The sequence below is a fragment of the Trichosurus vulpecula genome, chromosome 8 (assembly GCF_011100635.1).
Source record: "Trichosurus vulpecula isolate mTriVul1 chromosome 8, mTriVul1.pri, whole genome shotgun sequence".
Taxonomy (NCBI): domain Eukaryota; kingdom Metazoa; phylum Chordata; class Mammalia; order Diprotodontia; family Phalangeridae; genus Trichosurus; species Trichosurus vulpecula.
This window is the reverse complement of record NC_050580.1, coordinates 255,846,750-255,867,655: the sequence shown is the minus strand read 5'-3', so window position 1 is coordinate 255,867,655 and position 20,906 is coordinate 255,846,750. Positions and strand designations below refer to the sequence as shown.

Below are 20,906 nucleotides of genomic sequence, written 5' to 3'. Positions count from 1 at the left end.
CTTCCCTCTGTAGATTACCTCCGATTTTTCCAGTGTATATAGCTTGTTTGTACATAGTTGTTGAGAGCAGTGACTGTCGTTCGCCTTTCTTTACATCCCTAGTGTGTGGCACAGGGTCTGGCACAGAGTTAGGTGCTTAACAAATGCTTGTTGACTGAAACAATCTTAAAAATAGGCAACTCTGGAGAAAATTAATCTTCCTCTCTATTGCGGTGTAAGGGGTGAGGGTTTGGCAGGGTACTACAGCTAGGACTTGGCATCTGAAGCTCTGATTCTATTCAAAGTCAAGCTAGGTTTGTAGCCTTGAGCAAGTCACTTCAGTTTTCTCGTCTGTCCTGCTGGATTCTTATGAGGATAAAATGAGGCATGAGAATGCTTTCATAAATAATGAGGTGTTCTACACTTGCAAACAAGGGGTTAAGTTGACATTCTGGCTAGATTAGCATCAGTCAGTGCCTTGTCAACCTGATCACCTTTGAGCAAACTAATCCAGTCAAGTTTCTGAACCTCCAGAGCAGATGAACAGGCCCTGTGTGTCAACGATTAATAATGGAATGGTGGAGAGAGAGGAGCAATTTCTTCTCAATATTCATCTGGGGGTGGGAGGGGGAGGAGAAGGAGAAAGGCTGAAGTAGTGGGAAAGGACAAATTCCTTGAGTTTCCCATTGGAATTCATAAGGCCTTTTCCGTAGGAAAAGGGGGAAATTGTAGTCTTTCTACAGCTCAGCCACATTGTGAGTAAAATAGGCTTTTGTAAACGTATCTGTAGAACTTGGCTGTCCTCTTTGTCCCACTAACTTTCCTTCCTGGCCTTCTTCCCTACCACGCCCTTCTCTTCTCCTCTGACCTCGAATCAATCAACAAACAGTTCTTGAGTTCCTGCTATGTTGACCAGCTTAGCTAAATAAGGCGCCCCTAAAATCTTAGTACACTAAGAAATTAGAAAATTAAAACTGCGCTAAGTCTGATGGGGGACATAATGAAGGGTTAGTGAGACACGGTCCTTGTCTTGTCTCCCATGTCCTTTCAATCTATAGTGATCCCTTCCATATTGCTGGGGTAGGGACCAGGCATTCCCCTCAATCCGGAAAAGCCAAGTAAAAATTTTTGGCCCACCCTTTGTACCAGAGAAGAAGTCTGAGTTTTTCTTTTCTTTTTTTTTTATGGAGCACCTTATTGTAATATTTGGGTTAAGCATTTGGTCATGGGCTCTGTGTCATCTGTGGCTTCTGAAAAACTTCCCCAAGATTTCATTTAATTTCTTTTGCCAACCCTCGATATATCAAAACCTCGATGGGGAAAGATAACTAATTGGGAGTCATAACATAATAAGGAACAATAAAAGACAGCTTAGCATAGTGAATAGGGATCTGGCCTCCAAGTTTGCAAAATCTGGATTCAAGACCTGCTAAGTCTCTTGTATATGCTGGCTATTTGACCCTGGGCAAGTCACTTAACCTCTAGGTGCCTCACACAACAAGTTTCTTCATTGGAAGTTCTCTCTCTTCACCAGTGAAATCACAGGTCTGAGCCAACATAGAGTTGAGTGTTAAACTGTGGGACTGACTAGGACAAGTGTGGTATGGTGGACAGAATATTGATCTCTGATGATGTGACTTCCCTATATCTCAGAATCCTTGTCCATTAAAATGAGGGAATGGGACTACGTAGGGAGTCTTTACCCTGGGGCCCAAAAATTTGGTTTGTAAAATACTTTGCTAACTTTATTTCAATAGACTTGGTTTCCTTTTTAATTATGTGGATCTAATTTTATGCGTTTTAACCCATTTTTCTGGGAAGGGGTCCATTAGGCTTCACTAGACTGCTAAAAGTGTCCATGGCACACAGAAAAGTTTACGAACCTTTGGACCAAAGAATCTCTCATTTGTTGTTTTTCAATGGCGTCCGACTCTTTGTGACCCCATTTGGGGTTTTCTGGGCAAAGATACTACAGTGGTTTGCCATATCCTTCTCCAGCCCATTTTACAGATGAGGAAACTGAGGTTAGGTAGGGTTGAGTGACTTGCCCAGGGTCAAAAAACTAGTAAGTTTCTGAGGCCATGTTTGAATGCAAGTCTTCCTGACTCCAGGCCCTGCGCTCTATCCACTGTGCCACCTAGCTGCCCATGGGAAGGATCCCTTAGGGTCCCTTCCAACTTTGACATTCAATGAGTGTATGACTTCAAGTATTGTGGAAGTTCAGAACCTACGCTTCTTGAGGCAGAGACTATTTTCAATTTTTCTCCATTTCATTTTGACCGTGCCATGAACAAGGCAGGCACATGATAAGTGTTTGTTGAATTGAACTAAACCAAAGTGTCATATGAAGCCTAAAGATAACATGTCATCATAGCCAGGCAGGATCCTGGAGGAGGTAGCATTTAAGATGAGGACATTCCAGACTAGTAGTGCAGAATAAGGAGGCGTCTAGATGGCCCAGTAAATAGAGCACTAGGCCTGGAGTCAAGCGGAGCTGAAGTCTAAATCCAGCCTTAGACACTTACTAGTTATGTGACCCTGGGCAAATCACTTAACCTCTGTTTGCCTTAATGCACCAGAGAAGGAAATGGCAACCCATTCTAGTATCTTTGCCAAGAAAACACCACAGACAGTATGGTCCACGGAGTCACAAAGAATTAGACCCGACTGGAGAACAAAACCAGAACAAACAAAAAGCAGAGGTACTTGAATGAGTAAGGCATTGTTGTGGCACTTGGTGAAGGCTGAATAAAACCACTCATTTTAATTCAGTATGTATTTATTAAGCATCTTCTATGTTCTAAACTCTTAGTATAATATATGAAAACTAAATCTGAATTGTGCCTGCTTTCAAGGAGTTGACATTCCACTGGGGTAAGACAACAGGTGTACGGTTACATAAAAGTAAAATACATACAGGGCAATTGATGAGGGACGCATGACCCCTTGCTCTTTTTCCCCAAATGAATTAGGGTGTCTGCTTTTTGAGAGGGGAGACAATGAGGTTCAAATGGAGAGGTCTAGCCCATTATATCAAGGACTGCTTAAAGCCACTTCAGGAGACTAAGAGATTAAAATAGGCTAGTCTGTGAAACTAATAGGGGCCCTGCCTTGCCCAACCGGGGTGAACATGGAATAGATGACGCCAAAACTCAGAAACTACTGTCCCTGATTACCTCATCTCTCCCACCCCCTTTGCCTATTTGTCTCTGGTCACCTCGGGTTTTATTCTATAAGAATCCCTAGCCTTGGTGTCTCCTTAAGTGGGGTTGCATGCTTCTTACTCAGACATCTCCCTTACTCAGGCATTTTCCTTAATTAGAGGGTGTCCCCCTTAAGCTGTGTCTCCCTTAAGGGGCAGGGGAGGCTGTTTGGTGTGTTATGTTCTGTGCTGCCCTCAATAAACACCTTTACTTGATTTGGAGATGACCTGAGCAAATTCTTTAGAGACAACTTTTGCACCCCAACGTTTTGGGATGCACCCTGAACCTCATCAGTAATTACAAAGTAATGTTGTTGGGGGATGAATCAAGCAAGATGTCTTGTAGGGCAGGCGAGATTCCTAAGGAATTTGCCCAACTTAATGGGGGTAAGATTGATACTTTTATAAAAAAGACAGAAAATCTGGATGAGATCAAGGGGTGGCACGTACCCTAGGGTGGGCCAGGTGCAGACAATGAAAGGCTGAGCTGGGTCAGAGGGCCAAAATGAAAAGACAGTTGAAGGGAGTATCCTGGGATGGGTCGATGGGCCAGATGCCTCAGGTGAATGCCAGGGCTGGGCCCTGTGGGAAAGTCCGTGGCCTGTTAGGGGCTCCAAGAGTCAGGGATGAGGAGACAGAGTTTTGCGAGCATAGTGGTGGGAGAGGGGAAATTGGTTACAGGAAGCAGCAAGTAGGTCAGTATTGGAAAAGCAGGCTGAAGCTAAATGGTGAAAGAGTTTAAATGCTGTATAAAGGAGTCTGCATTTTATCCTAAGGGCAATAAGAGACAAGGAAACATGAGTTGGGAAATGTTGTTCAAACCTGTGCTTGTTACATCAATTTAGCAACTGTGTGGATGATGGATTGAAGAAGGGATTGGACAATGGGGGACGAGTTTAGGAGGCTATGGTAATATTCTACTCAGAGATGATAAGGACCTGAAGGAGACAGGGAGGAGAAATATTGAAGAGGTAGAGTCAATAAGATTTGGCAAGTGATTGAATATAGAAAGTAGAAGATGACTCCAAGATCTACTAGCTGTGTGACTCTGGACAAGTCACTTAAACCCTGTTTGCCCCAGTTTGCTTATCTGTAAAATGAGCTGGAGAAGGAAATAGCAAACCACTCTAGTATCTTTGCCAAGAAAACCCCAAAGGGGGTCATGGAGAGTCAGACACAATTGAAGCAACTCAACAACAAAATGATTATTATCATTGGAGGAAGAGAGGATGAAGTCAGAGAAGGCTGTTTGTGGCACTGATCAGAGCAGGAGATGCCCAGGACCTCTTCTCCCCTCTCTTCCCTCAACCCTTACCTCCCTGTATCCCTAGAGATCTGCACTTGTCTATCAGGTGACATTCACAACAGTAGTTCCCTATCTCAAGGTCTCATTAAGGTAGATGTCTTTCCGGCCTTTTCTGAATCGGTTTCTGAGAAGCCTAATGTTGGCAGCCCCAAGGATGATTTTTGTGGATTCATTTATAATTGGGCCACTGCCTGTCTTTCTTTTGAACAAGTTTAGCCACTGACCTAGGTCCCATCACCCCCAAGAGGCCAGGTCATTTCACTCCTTCCACATATCAGCCTCTTCCATGCTCCTGTCCCACCCTCCTTTCTCATGAAGTTTAATAAGATGCCTGGGACAGAGGCATGGAAGATGTCAATCTGATCATTCCTTCTGAGAACCAATAAGGAGACTCTCCATGGACAAATCCCCCAAATATGGGAGATTACCGGAGTCTGGGATTTATACCTTGAGGCCCAGGGGACGGGGTTTTTCTGAGTCATTTTCCATAATGAAGTGTTTTGGGACTGACCTTCCTTTCCCTGGACTCTAGCCTAATTCTGCAAACCTCATGGAGTTATATTGCTTGCATGAGACAATTGTTTCATTACTTGTGAGCGGAAGGGAAAATTGTCCTGAAATTGTTATTGGAGCCTCTGTGAGAGGAGGCTCATTAGTTTGTGGCAGGCAGGATGCTCATTAACAAAAGTCGCCACTGCTAATGAAAGTTGCCAGTGTGTATGTACCCAGCAAACCTCTGTGATGGCTGAGGTTGGAGTTTAAATAGAAAGAAGTTGTGAATTTTATTCATTTATTCCTTCAGCAAATCTTTTTTGTGCTCCTGCCATTTGCAAAAATATATGTAAGGTATCGAGGGAAAGCTGAAAATATAACTGAGATAAGATGTCATCCTACCCCTTAGGAACTTCCCCTGTAGTGATAATTAACATTTCTAGAGCATTTAAAAATGTACAAGGTGATAACTTGATGGGCCACCCGGTATCTAGCTATGCATTTCATAGTATAGGAAAAATATGTATATTTTTCATAGATGTGTTTTTTCCCAGGTGAGTAGTGAGGCTAATCCTGAATGACCATAGTTTTTGCTGAGAAGTCCCTGTAGGATTCTGGGTCTTGATGCAACTATCATGATCCCGTCTATAAACAGGAGCTCACCATCTATAGGGAATGACAGCAATTAGGATGCTCTATGGCTACGAATCATGGAACAACAAAATCTCAGGAGAACAAAAAATATATATACCCCCAAGGAGCAATAGAAACCCCCGTGTGGTGAGTGTAGTGAGCAGGGACAGAGTATTCCCAGTGATGATTCCTCCATAAAAATAGTCACCATGGACACTGATGACCAGAAAATGAGGTCATTCAAATATAAGACTAAGGGTAGTTAGAAGGACAGAGTTTTGCCCTGGCCCTTTGTAGAGTTCCAGACAACTCAAGGAATGGTCTCAAGCACATTGGGTATGTGTTTCTCTTCTAGAGAAGAGTCATAGAAGGCATACAGACAAGAGTCACACCGAATGCGAAGGTGTGGGTGGGGTTTGATCTACATCGGAAGTTCTCAAAGCGTGGCCCAGGGATCCCAGAGTATCCCCCAAACCCTCTCAGCCGTTCTGTGAGGTCAATGATGTGTCTTTTCATACTTTCAGTTTTATCGGTGAGTTTTGTTTTTACATTAAACACATTTACAGATTCCTCCCACTTCTCCCAAGGTCTTTTGTAACAAAGCAAAACAGTTAAGTAAAACTGACAATACAATGACCCTGTCTGAAAGCTCACACATTTCACATCTGTAGTACCCCCTGTCTCTTAATTTAAAAATAAATGAACAGATCGCCATTATCTCTCCCTCCCTCTCTCTCTCTTCCACATTGGGGGTGGAAAGCAAATTTCTTGTAACAGTTAAGCAAAGCAAATACCCCCAGTGACTCTCTCTCTCTCTCTGTGTGCACGCACGCGTGCACACACACACACACACACATATGTATGTATTATATAAAATATATGTATGTATGTTTCATTTTATACCCTAAGCCCATGACCTCTCTGTTTGATCACCAGTCTTCCTAATATGCCAGTACTGGTATTAGTGTTGCACACACACACACACACACATATGTATGTATTATATAAAATATATGTATGTATGTTTCATTTTATACCCTAAGCCCATGACCTCTCTGTTTGATCACCAGTCTTCCTAATATGCCAGTACTGGTATTAGTGTTGCGCGCGCGCACACACACACACACACATATGTATGTATTATATAAAATGTATGTATGTATGTTTCATTTTATACCCTAAGCCCATGACCTCTCTGTGATGGATACCTTGTTTGATCACCAGTCTTCCTAATATGCCAGTACTGGTATTAGTGTTAATAGAAACCTGGCTTAGTAGAAAGAACACTGGATTTGAAGCCGGGACCGCTTGCATTCAAATCGTACTTCCTAGCTGGGTGACCACAGGTCAACCTCAATTTCCTCATTTGTAAAATAGGGATAATGCCTGCTTCTTAGGGTTGTTGTAAAGCTAAAATGTCCATTTTAAAGCATAATATACATGCAAGCTACTGTTATTACAACTACTAAGGTATTTAACTATCGTGTACTGGAAATTCCAGCTAGTTGTATACACACACATACAGGGTTTCCCAAAAGACAGTGCAGCTTAGTCTCACTCCCAAATAATAAAGCTTTTAACTGCACTAAGACTTTTGGTACACCTATATATGCATATAATGCATTGCATATTTACATGAGTGTATATATACTGTGGATCTCCAGAAAGACAAAAGAATTAGGTTGTGTGAGTCCGTGTTTTTATTTCTCTCAAGCTGAAAGCCTGCCTGCAGAGCTGCAGTCAAAGGCTGAGCCCATTTTGGGGTTGGGATGCACAGTTTATATACCTTTTCCACCCGGGTTGATGTCACCCTCATGGGGTATAGGCTCGGGGAACCCCCTTGAACTCTCCTTGAATCTTCTCGCTTGATCTGGCATTTGCCTGAGGCCATAAGCCCAAATCTCTGTTACCCATAACCTAGCCTAGCCCTCCATTGTCTGTTATTTCCAGGCTACTTCCCACCCTCGATCCTACCAAAATCCCATTCTCTTGGTTCCTGGAGTCTGACCTCTAGTCACCCCAGTTCCACCAAGATCTACCTTAAACTCCTCCTTAAGACCCTCCCTTAAGATCTAGTCATCCCAGACTATTCGCCCACCCCTCAATCCCTCTCACAGTCTTTCTGTAGGTAAGATCGATCTTACCTCCATGAAGGTTCTCAGATTCAACCTAGCTTAGACTCCATCCTGGTCAGATTGTTCTGGCCTACTTGTCAACACAAGCCTCACAAAGGCTCAGATTCCTTAATGGTATACCCAATATGGGGAATCTTTAATAAGCTTTGTTTTTCTTTGGCGGTAAGAAGGCTTGGGTTGAATTCATTCGGGCAGGACCCGATATGTTGGTATTTTGGGGTCCTGAGCACCCCAGACCACTCTCAGCCTTGGGCTGTCTAGGCAAAAGAATCTGTCTCCACCCAAGCAGCTTCCTAGGCAATCTCAGTAATGCCCTTCTGAAGAACTTTGGAGAAGGAGGCTGGTATGGGGGGGGCAGGGGGAAGCCCTGAGTCTCCAAGATACTAATTACTAAGAAAAAAAATCATTTTCCACAACTCATCCCAATTTCTATACACGGACACACACAGCTATGGTATATTTGGACTCAGAAGATCTAGGTGTCTGTCTCTACCACTTACTACTCTTGGGACCTCAGGCAAGTCAGTTAACTGCTCTGACCCTGTTTCTTCCTCTGCAGAATGGGTCTAGTACTTGACCTGCCTAGGTTATGAGTTTTTCATAAGGGCCAAATGGGCTTGACACAAGTGAAAAGTGCATTCTAGTCATCAGGTCTACGTCCATAAGTTATTCTCTGCCTTGCTCACAAGGAAAAGCAGCCTAGCTCATAGGAGAAACTTAAGACCACTTCTTAGGACACGCAGCGGAGGCCCTGGAGTTGTAAATGATCACGTCAGCTCAGCCTTGGGTCCTGCCTTTCCATGTATCTCTGGCCTCCTGTGCAGTCTGAGGTTCAGCTTGCATCGTGTGTGATTCCCACACAGTCAGGCATGTGTCTCTGTGGTCGGCTAGGCTATACCACACTATGTTAACACATTAGTATCACCCCTCCGTTGGTCCAGCAGATGAGGAAGGCTCCCTCTGCCAGATGAGCCAGATGAGAAAGCCTGTGCCAGTACTCCCTAGGCAGGCTTAATAGAATGAGTGATAGAGAATCCAGCTCCAGCCCAACCCCTACTTTTTACAGAGGAAACTTGAGAGGCCCCTAAAAGTGTTTTCATCAAGGTCATACAGATAGGAAAACAGCAGAACCAGAGCTAGAACCTAGGTCTCCTGACTCACAGCCTAGCCTCCTTTCCATTATCGATTCCCTTCCATAATCCCTTCAGGGAAATGGAGATACATTTGGAGCAAGACTAGAATCTTGTTGTAAAAGAAAAGGTGCTCTCGGTCCTGACAGGCAGCCTGGGCAAAAAGCCTGGGAGGCCAGGTCACTTGGCACAGATTCAGTTCCAAAGGTTAATCCCAGGCTGCAGGGCCATGGCCCCCGTGCCCAGTGGGGGAGTGAGTATCCCTGGGGCCAAGTTGGAACAAGATAAACATCCAGTCTTTCCTGGATGGGAGCCCTTGTTTTTAAAAACGTTTCTAAGGAAGTAAGGAAACTACTTGTGTACAACACAATGTTAACACAATGATCAAACCAGCTGGCTTCTGGGAGGAGGCTGTTGTAATTAGAAAAGTAGCATTGTGGGAAAAGATTCAGAAAATTTGGGTTTCAGCTCTACAGGCCCTTCCTCTGTGACTTTACACAAGTAACTTAATCTCTCTAAACCTCATTTTCCTTATCTACAAAACAGGAGTGATAATCCCTGCATTAGGTTGTTTCAGGAAACCCCAGGTAATCTAGGTGAAACACTGTTCACAAAGATAAGGATTAATTAATGGGACTTGGAGCTATTTATTAGAAGGTAATCTTAGCTGAAGGGGCAGCTAGGTGGTGCCATGGATGGAGGACTGGGCCAGAAGTTGGCAAGATCTGAGTTCAAACCCAGGCTCAGACACTTACTAGCTGTGTAACCCTGGGCAAGCCCCTTAACCACTATTTGCCTCCGTTCCTCCTCCATAAAATGGAGACACACTGGAAAAAGGGAATGGCCAACCATTCCAGTATTTTTGCCCAGAAAACTCCATGTACTGTGTCCGTGGGATTATGAAAAGCCAGATACTACCAAATGACTGAACAGTAACAACCATCATAGCTGATCCTCTCTCTGTCTGGGTGACATGGGAAAGAAGAGGGATATTTTGGGAAATCAAGGTGATAATAAAAAAAAATTAATAATAGACTTGTTTTAACTTCTAATTGGTCTGAAATGTCCCTGCCACTGAGAGAAGGACCTGGCTTCGGCTTTTCTTTGGTGCACAGCGCTTGGCACATTTGTTAGTATTGTTCATTGTTTAGTCATGTCTGATTATTCATGACCCCAGGATTTTCTTGGCAAAGATATTGGAGTGATTTGTCATTTCCTTCTCTAGTGTGCCTCCATTCTGCAGATGGAACTGAGGCAAATAGGGATTAAATGTCTTGCCCAGGGTCACACAGTATAACAGCAAGCACCCTGGCACGCCCAGGATGGCCTGCTAGCACAGGTTCTTCGATCTGCTTTTAAAGGAAAGACAACTTTATAAGGGGGTCAACAATCTTACTTTGATTACATTCACTAGTTGAGGGCAAAAGTCAGCACCCTGAACGTGGAGGAAAATATAAGCAGAGAAATCAGCACAAAGACCAACAGACAGGGCTCCAGCTATCTGAACAAAGTAATACAACCGCCTATATACACCACTGGATCAGGGGAGCACAGATACATCTGAGTGTGTGTGTGTGTGTGTGGGTGGGTGGGGGGGTGCTGCAGTCAAAAGGTCCTTCTCATAGGCAAACCTCCAAAGCAAAATACCAACCTCAGGGTATCTATACACTTTTGGCTAATAGGCTCAGAGCCAGAAGGCATCACAACCCTCAATGACTCAGAGCCTAATTAGCTTAGTACAAAAAGGTGTGAACACCTTCCTGCCTTCCTATGAGAAAGCCTCCTAGTAAGCAAGCTCCTCCTTAGGCAAGTTCCTCCCCCAAAGGACTCCTTGTGATTCAGGATGTATCACAGTTGTGATTGAACACGTGTGGTCACATAGGCCTGTTAATGGAGGTGCTGAGGTCAGGGAACCACATGTTGTGGTTTTAGGGGTTTAGGGGTGCTCGGGACCCCAAAATACTGACAGGCCCAAGCCTTCTTACAGCCAAAGGAAAACAAAGTTTATTAAAAATTCGCCATAATGGGTACATGCTTAAGGAGCCTGAGCATTTGTATCGCCAATGCCAGCTGGCCAGACTGAATGTTGAGCCTCTGTAAGCAGACTAGAGAGAGAATCTGAGCACCTTTATGGAGGCAAGATGAATGTTATATACAGAAAAAACTGTGGGAAGGATCGAGAGGTGGTCAAGTAGTCTGGGGTAACTAGAGGAGGGGTTTAGGGGTGGTTTTAAGGAGGATCTTGATGGGACTGAGGTAACTAGAGGTCAGACTCCAGGAAGAAAGTGGGATTTTGATAGGATCAAGGGTGGGAAGAAGCCAGAGGCATTCTGGAGGTAAAGGAGATTTGGGCCTAGGGATAATGGGAGGCTTATGGCCTCAGGCAAAGGCCAGATCTAGTGGGAAGATTCAAGGAGAGTTCTAGGGGACTCCTGGATTCTATACCCAATCAGACTGAGAAGATCTTCCTATTCCATTAAGTAAACCTCTGAGGCCAGATTTTAACTCAGGTCTTCCTGACTCCAGGTCCAAGTGCTTTAACCACTGTACCACCTAGCTGTCCTATCTGCCACATAGCAGCAGCTTAAATACATATTTACCCACTGACTGTCCAAAGGATCCCATGAATCCTGAAATGATTGATCAAAAATTCTGCATGAGGTTTGTCGCAGCTGTTCTGAAGGACTAGGGGTGTGACCATAGACAGGCAAGTCTTTTCCCTTCTCTGAGACTGAGGTTCCTCATAATAAAATGGAGGTGATAATCTATAATCATCTAGAAAGTGGAGGTGATAACACTTATATTTCATACCCCAGGTAGTTGTTATGAGGAAAGCACTTTGTAAACAAAAACAAATGTGAATTATTGCTTGCAAAATGAGTGGGTTAGAGTCCAGTGCGTCTCAATCTGGCAGCCCTTGCCTGCCTTGCATCATTAACTTCACTGCAGCCTTGGTTCTGAACACAAGGCACGTGCAATATGCGCTACGCATGCCCTCAGGCCATGCAACACCAGGAACCCAGAAAAGGGGGTCTCCAGTAGAAAAAAATTAAGAAGCCCTGGGTTAGAATATAGTCTATGAGGCCCTTTCAGTTCTTAACATTCTATGTTCTCAAGGCCCTCCCAGGCCTTTAACTTTAGTCTTCTGTGTTTTGACAAGTCTCTTCAACTTCTAACATTTTATGTCTTATTCTCAACATTAATAATAATAATGATTTGGCTGATGTGGAAATATGTTTGATGGGAATGTATATGGAGAGCCTCTGGCAGATTACACGCTGTCTTGGGGAAGGGGAAGCGAGGGAGGTGGAGGAAATTTAAAACTCAAAAGCTTGTGGAAGTGAATGTTGACAACTCAAATTAAATAAGTTAATTAAAAAATAACGATGATGATAGTTTATGGAGTGTTTTCAGGTTTTCATAGAGCTTTAAAAATATTTCATTTGATCCTTGCAAAAACTCTGGGAGGTAGGTGCTGTTATTAGAGAAACTGAGGCTGAGTTGAAGTGACTTGCCAGGGCCATACAACAGTAAATCATTTTGTGGTTTTACGATTCCGTGAGGGCTGAAGGGAAGGAGAGAAGAGTGAAAGGTGGCAAGTTCTTAGAACAGAGGCTGATAGCTCATTGTCTCGAATCTTCCTTTTCTTACTTCTCACATCTATTGGCGGAGTGGCTGAGGCCCCTAGCGTATTGTTTCATCCACCATAGCATCCAAACAAGAAAATACAGGATCCTGCCAGCTATGATACTACTTCTCAGCTTTCTGCATGAGGCAAGCATATCAGTGTTCAGATGTTGCTGTTCATTCAGCAAACATTAAGCACTGACTCCCAAGTGAGGTATAAGCTGATGTTGTTGTGACATGCAAGTGAATTGGATCTAAGTGAGGGAGGACTGTGCAAAGTCACCAGCCTCACTTTCTCCTCTGGAACCATCTGGTACGGGAGGTGACATGGTTAGATGAGATATGGTCCCTGACCTTACCGAGCTCTTTTTTTATTCCACAAGGAATAGAAAGACTATGAAGATGTGACATGGGTCAGACATCATTGAATTTTCAAATGAAGCCAAATTGGAAGGATTAACATCCTAGATGGCAGGGTCAGATTTCAGGGAGATCTTGACAGGCTAGGGATCAAGCTGGATCTAGTAGGGTAATGTTTGTAGCAATAAATGTAAAATCTTATGCTTGGGTACAAAAACTCAATTTCCCAAACAGAATAGAGAAGGAATTTGGTTAAATAAATACCAGTTTGTCTGAAAGACTTTCCAGACTTTGTCGATAACACAGATTAAACTTAAAAGTATATTATGAGGACTTTCTTCCTCCAGAAAACCAGTTGTTAAATATTTACCCAGCATATCCCTGGAGAGGCAAGACTTGACCTCACTGCTTCCTGGCTCCAAGACCAGTTCTCTCTCCATGACATCACATGGCCTGTTCTGAGAATCCAAAGATAAAAAAGAAACAATCTCTGCTGTGTGAATTTTGCTAAAGAACTTAGGAATTAAAGACAATCACTGCTACAGAAAAAACATTGAGAACTCAGGAGTGATATTTATAACCCTTTTTTAAAAAAAATTATTGTATCACCACTTCCCCTTGAGATGACTACCTATGTAACGGTCACTTTCTTTTGCCCCTTCAGTCCTATTCCAGAAATTGGACGAGGAGAGAAAGAAGAAAAGACAGATGAGGAAGAGGAAGAAGAGGAAGAAGACACTGAGTTCCTTTGGTCAGCTGCCCTTAGGAATCGCCTTCCCCGGGGAATTAGTGTTCTTGAGAAGCTTATTGCAACCTGCCCAGTGTGGCTGCAGCTGGACATGGACCAGGACAAGGCAGCGCAAATCCTGAAAGGGGAAGCAACTGGGGTGAGTTGGGATTGATGATACGTGTCACCCGTGTTCAGTTCTGGGTGAGCAAGGACATTGACACACCGGAGCATTGCCAAAGGAGTAACTTACAAACAAATTACAACAACAAAAAAACTATAAAACTATTAAAAAAGAATATTATTGGCCTGAGCAGGTTTATAAGTGGGAATAAAGAGCTAAAAATAAAGAGAGAAGGTGAGGGGGAGAAGAGGGAGACAGAGAGAAAGAGAGAAGCGGAGAAAGAGACAAAAGAGACATTGTCAATGGGAGAATCTCCTGCAGGCCATGAGCTCAAGGCTGTAAGTAGAGAAGTTGACTCAGTTCGGAAAATAAAATCAGAGGTTTCTGCCCAATTGCCCGGGCTAGGGCATTCATTGCCTGCTAATCCTCCCCACTGACAAAGATCCGGATAAAATTAGTCCTTCCATCCTGCACATGAAAAAGCAGCACAGAGTTTTCCAACGACAATAGTTTTTTGAGGTGGAAGAAGCTCATTTCCCAAGTTCTTGTGGGAAACATTGGGGAGCATAGGGGGGAAGTGTGTGAGCAACATTGTGCAGGCCTGTCCAGGAATGGCCCTCTATGTGGATCTGTAGGAATCTGAGGTCTGTGCCTTGGGAAGGACGGGGAGCAGACTGTAGTGTGGCCTGGAAGAACCACACCCCTCTGGCTCCTGCTGGGGAAGGAAGTCAATACAGCTGCAGTCAATACAGGGGTCACAGTACCAGCTCACGTTTCCATGGTACTTTAAGGTTTGCAAACGAAGAAACAGGTTCAGGCTCAACTAGTAACAAGCACTCTACAAATGTTCGACGCTGGGAAGTAGAGGCTGCTATTATTCCATTTTACAAAGGAGGAAGCTGAGGAAGGCAGGCTAAGGAGGTTACCCAGGGTCGTGTAGCTAACGAGTGCCTGAGACAGGGGTGTGAGCTCAGGTCTTCGTGACTCCGGCACTCTGCCCACTGAACCACCTAGCTGCCTACATATGAAAACAGGTGTTCTTTTGGTTTTTTTGAAGTTTTTTTTTTTGTTTGTTTTGGTTTTTTTGGAGGTGGAGAGGCAGGGCAATTGGGGTTAAGTGACTTGCCCAGGGTCACACAGCTAGTAAGTGTGTCAAGTATCTGAGTCCGGATTTAAACTCAGGTCCTCCTGACTCCAGGGCCTGTGCAAGTCAGTGATTATTACATAACGGAGTTTTCTGTATAGTTTACAAAACACTTCACTGTCTCATTTGAGCCTTGCAAAGGTGGACACAATAGAAATCGCCATCCTCATTTTGTTGGTCAGCCATTTTTCAGCCGTGTCCCACTCTTCGTGACCCCATTTGGGGTTTTCTTGGCAGAGACACTGGACTGATTTGCTATTTCCTTCTTCAGCTCATTTTACAGATGGGGAACTGAGGCACACAGTTAATTGACTTGTCCAGAATCACACAGCTAATAAGTGTCAGAGGTCACATTTGAACTCAGGTCTTCTGGATTCAAAATCTAATGGTCCATCCCCCTGCTTTCCTCACATGCACTGACAAGAAACCAGAAGGATTGTCTCTCCTTTCTACCTTCTGTCTGTCAGTAAAGTGTTGGTCACGGCAAAGACAGAATCAGTGGGAATTATAGAAATTCATTCATGTAAAAAATAGTTTATTGAGCACCTGCAATGTGCTAGGAACACAAAAATTAATAGGAGGGAATAATCATTTCTACAGCACCTACTATGTGCCAGGCGCTGTGCAAATATTACCTCATTTGATCCCCACAACCCTGCTGGGCAGCAAGTGCTGTTATTATCCCCGTCTTACAGTTGAAACTGAGGCGAACGGGTTAAGTGACTTACCCAGGGTCACACAGCTAGTACCATGTCTGGCGCTAGATTTGCACTTAGGTCTTCCTGACTCCACGTCTGGCTCTCTACCCATTGTGCCTCTCAGTAAGACACAAACTGCTGCCCAAAAGGATCATATAACCAAGTTGGGAAAATAAAGCATACGATAATAATGGCTCACAATTCCATAGTGTTTTCTAGTTTATAAAGCACTTTCCCAACAACCCTGTGAGGTATGTAGCATTGAAAACTGATGCTCACAGAGACCAGGTGACTTACCCAAGGCCACATGGCTGGTAAGAGATTCAAACCTGGGTCCAAGTCCAATGTTATTCATACTGTCTGCCCAAGGGGAGCTGTGTATGGTGCCTTGTGAGTTCGAGGACAGCAAACACTCTGGAAGTTCAAGAGAAATTAGATCTGACTGGGGACATTTAGGAGGCAGGGGAGCTTTCACAGAGGAAGTGGAGGTGGAGCTGACCCTTCAGAGAAAGGTAAAATTAGGAGGCTGCTGGGTGGTGCCTGGAGTCAGGAACACTCAAAGTGGGCTCGGGCAAGTCACTTAACCTGTCTGCCTCAGTTTCCCCAAGTGTAAAAAGGGACTAGTAATAGCATCTACTTCATAGTTATGAGGATTAAATGAGATAATATTTGTAAAGTGCCTAGCAGAGCCTGGCACACAGTAGGCACTTAATAAATGTTTGTTTTCCTTCCTTCCTTTCAATTGTGTGAGGAAAGTATTCCTCAGCAGGGGAGCAGAACATTATGGAGAAAGAAGCGTCATTTCTGTTTGTGGGTCAGAGGAGTGGAGACTGACTAGGTTGGAAAGAGCAGAGCCAGACAGTTACCCAACTAGACTGGACAGGTGGGGCAGAGCCAGGCTTTTGGAAGGCCTCCAAAGCAAGGCAGAAGAATATTACAAACGGACAGTTTGCAGATGCTTTGTACACATTATCTTGTTTGAGTCTCATGAAGTGCGTACCACTGTCACCATCCTTCCCATTTTACAGATTTTACAGGAAAATGAGGCTAAGAGAGCTTAAGTGATTTACCTAATTTGCTCAACTCCTCCTAAGCATCTGAGGTGGGATTTGAACCCATGCCTACTTGATTCCAAGTCCAGCACTATCCACTGAGCCATGCTACCCTACAGCTAGACCTACGCAAGGCAAATGTGCCACTCTCAGGGCTGTATCACTAATCTCATTATTCACTTGGGCATATGTAGGCAGATATAAATTAGACCAAGTTACTGGGTAAGATGTATCCACAGTAAAACATAGAATTCTTACTCTCATGGCACTTTATACCTTTCCTTTATAGATCTCATACTTCATCTGTCTTAGGGCTTTGTCTCCCCTACTCAAGCATAAGCTCCAAGAGGGCAGGCTTTGTTACTTATTGTTACAAACACGATGTTTTATATGTAGTTGGTGATGCATAGATACTTGTCGAATCAGTAAATACAATAAAACTATGGCCCACTGGGAATTCAGTGATCCCCCTTGCCCCAAGCACCCAGCCCCAGAAAGTCAGCGGGATAACGCAGCTTAGGTCTGCTAAATGGGAGAGTAGATGGCCCTTTGGAAACTAGCAATAACATAGGCTTCCAAATATAGAAAGCTTCTGAATTCCTCTTGAAATGACCTCTGTGGCTGTAAAAATTAATTTCCTCCTGAATGAGCTTTTCCAGGCATGAAGGCAGCTGGGCATTTTTATGGAGAAGCTTAGCAAGACTGAAATAGGTCAGCTATCTCCAGTCACAGGCTAACACCACTGTCCATCCAGATCTGACCTGGGGCACTCAGTGTTCTGTCCACTATGGGGAGGCATTCGTGACAGAAAAAATCTCAAAGTGGTGCTTACCAGAGAGTAATTGCATTCCACCTGTAGTCTAAATCCGTAGCTAAAGGGATGCTGATCTAATGATGAAAATTCAGATGTCAAGCAGTGGAGGAAGCACCGGGCAAGAGGGCAGAGAGATTGTCCCAGGCCCTTCAAACCATATACAAAGGAGGTTGCATCTTTACCTGGGTTCCATTCACCCTTTCTATGCAATGGTAAACTGGTAAAGGCGGCCACATCCATAGACAAAATAAATGGTTCTCTACCTGGCGTGATTTCAGAGGGGCTTAAAAATCCTCCCAACCCCAATGTATCTCCTCCGCAGGTATCATATGGTGCCCGAAACACTACCAGTGAAAGTTCATTCATTTAGGTGAAGCATTCCAAAGCCCTTTTTTTAAAATAAAAATATTCCTAGAAAGGAATCATAGAATTGAGAGCTTAAAGAGACCTTACAACATGGGATGCTGGAACGTATAGAGCGCAGACATTAGAAGAGACATTAGGATATAGCATGTTAGGACATAGCAGGCAAGAACCTTTGAAATCATTGCTCTAGGTGAAGAAATAGAAGTGCAGAGAAGCGACCTATGCAAGTCACACAAAAATTAGTGACGAAGGTAGATTCCAGGCTAGGTCTCCTGACTCCAAGTCCGGGGTCGTTTTCAGGATCTAGCAGACATCGTATGCCTTTTTCTTTCCTAATTGGCTAATTATCTATTTTGTTAAAAGGGAGTTTAAAAAAAGAAAAGCTTTCTTCAATTTATGAAAAAAAAATTTTTAAATGAAACTTGCAAAAAGATACTGCATGCCTGCAGTACCTTCCCTTCTCACATCTGCCTCTTGGAATCCTTACCTCTTTTCAAAGTGGATGTAGGTATCTAGGTAAAGTAGTGGACATGGGACTTGGAGCCAGGAAAACTTGAGTTCAAATATTGCCTCAGATACTTACTGCTCTGTGTCCCTGGGAAAGTCACTTAACCTCTGCCTCAGTTTACCCATCTGTAAAATGAAGATAATAATAGCATGTACTTTACAGGGTCATTGTGAGTTAAGGATTTTGCAAAACCTAAAGCATTACGCACATGCTTGCTGTTAGATAAACTGCCAGCTCCATTTTGAGACCTTTCTTAATCGCCACCAGCTACAAGTGTCCTCTCAAACCACTTTATTCTTTCCTTGTCTTGTTGCTTTCTATGTGTATAGGTCATTTCTGCTGATAGAATGGGAGCTTTTGAAGCAGGGACTAGAGGATTTTTGTCTCTGCGCTCTCACCTAGCGTGGTTCCCAGTAAATGCATGGTTGATCAATTGCTAAGGTCACACGCTAACGAGCGGCAGAGCTTGGACCGGAACCCAGATGTCTGGACTCCCAGGCCAAAGTTCCTTCTGCCATACTACGTCATGCAGAATTAGTAAATAAATAACAGACGGAATAGGACAAGACAAAGATCTATGTTTGCATCATCATGCACGGGAAAACAGAAAAGCAATTCCCTTCAGAAGGGAGATAGGATGTCATGGTGTATTAACATTCACTCATGTCTGATTAATCCAGGAGTTCATCTGACCCAGGAGGCCTGATGATCCTTCTCTAGCTTTATTTCTCACTTATTATTATCATCAGTATTATCATTACTAATAATGGCTAGCATTTATATAGCCTCTGTCAGGCACTACGTTAAGCACTTTATACATCGTAGCTTATTGTTTTTGTCTATTGTTAGTCACAGTCATGACATCTGTGGCACAGTGGATAGAGAGCTGTCTTGGCAGCATCTGTACTATGAGACCCTGGAGAAGTGACTTAACCTCTCGATGTTCTAGGAACTATCTACGGCTAAGCTTCTCACCAGTGAAGCCTCCTTATCCTGAGGAAATCACAGATCCAGTTCCTAGCCCTATCAAACCATAAAGAGGGTAAAGGATGATGATAGTAATAGCTAATATAGGGTGCCTACTATGTGCCATCAGCTGTGTGAGCCTGGGCAAGTCACTTAACCTCTGTTAACCCGCTGGAGAAGGAGATGGCAGACCACTCCAGCATCTTTGCCAAGAAAACCCCAAGGACAGCGTTAGCGTGCTGTGGTCCACGGGGTCATGAAGAGTCTGGACCAAGAGCAGAGGATGACCTTGGCGTCTTCAAGGTCTCACCAAGCTGTAAGGACTCTGCAGGGCTTGCTTCAGCTGCCTTCATGGCCGTTCAGATGCTTCTGAAAAACTGACCAGCCACAACGATGTGCCAGGGACTGGGTTAAGCACATTATAAACGTTATCTCATTTGATCCTGGCAACGACCCTGGGAGGTAGGTGCTGTTATGGAGATACATTTTACAGATGGAGGAACTGAGGCTGACACTAACTTGCCCAAAAACACATGGCTAAGAAGTGTCTGAGGTCAAATTTGAACTCAGGTCTTCCTGACTCCGGTCCCAGTGCTCTATCTGTGGCACCATCTCAAAAGACAAGGATGCCCCCATGTCTTTTCCATTGTCCCTTCTGGGAACTGAATATTTTTCCACTTATTAATGATCATAAGTAGCTGACTGAGCTCCCATGAAATGAAGTCACACCGTACGCCAGAAGTCTTCTGAAGGCCAACGATCCAGCTCGTTCATCCCGTCTTTTCTACGTGCCTCACTCCTAACAAAGGAGCTTCCCGCTCCTCCCTTTATGAGAAAGAAAGAAAAGGCGCTTGTTGGCTCACTCAAATCTGTGACTTTTGCCCACAATGGCCTCTCTTAGCCCAAGATTACACGTCCCGCAGCTCTGCTTTCCTCTTTCATACTTTTTCAAAGGAAACCTGTCCAGACCACCTACCAGAAAGGCATCCTCTATTTAGAGGCCACTTCGAGCTGTACTCAGGAAAGAGGGATTGAGGAAGCATGAGGTAAATAAACCCTGCTGGAGACCTAGAGTCCTTGTTTTAGTCCATGTTCGTTTTCTCTCCTGCTCTCAATTTTTTCCCACAACTTTCTTTTTTTCTTTTGGAGGCAGTCAGGGTTAAGTGACTGGCCCAGGCTCACACAGCTAGTGAGTTATCTGAGGCTGCATTTGAACTCAGGTCCTCCTGACTCCAGGGCCAGTGCTCTATCCACTGCACCACCTGGTAGCCACCTTCCCTGCCCCACCCAAGTCTTAACAAGCAAGAAAGAAGGTCTGATGTTCATTCCCACACCTACCTCCAATCCTAGGTTGGTCCCCAGCTTTTACTGCTGCCCCATCTCTCTCTTCTGCCTAGCCCAATCCTACTCATCCTTCAAAACCCAGTTAAAATCTCCCTTCCCCTCAGAAGCCTTCCCTGACCACTCCAGGCTTCACTGATTTCTCTCTCTCTCATCTGAAATTCTACATGATCGACAGGTCACAGTACACGGTTCCTCTACAGCACATACATTCAGCTTCGCACTGCCCACTCTTACTTAATGTCATCATTACCAACAGACATTTTTGGGCACCTCCTGTGTGTACCATCTTCTCTCCACCA

The 20,906-nt window shown here is 44.1% G+C and overlaps 1 protein-coding gene across 1 annotated transcript in view; it reads left to right on the top strand.

Moving 5' to 3' along the window:
• RIN3 (Ras and Rab interactor 3) overlaps nucleotides 1–20,906 on the top strand; it is a 149,143-nt gene that overhangs the window by 35,328 nt on the left and 92,909 nt on the right. The window contains exon 2 of the mRNA XM_036735462.1: nucleotides 13,529–13,751. Coding sequence (XP_036591357.1) covers nucleotides 13,529–13,751 — 223 coding nt within the window. The remainder of the gene's footprint in view (nucleotides 1–13,528; nucleotides 13,752–20,906) is intronic.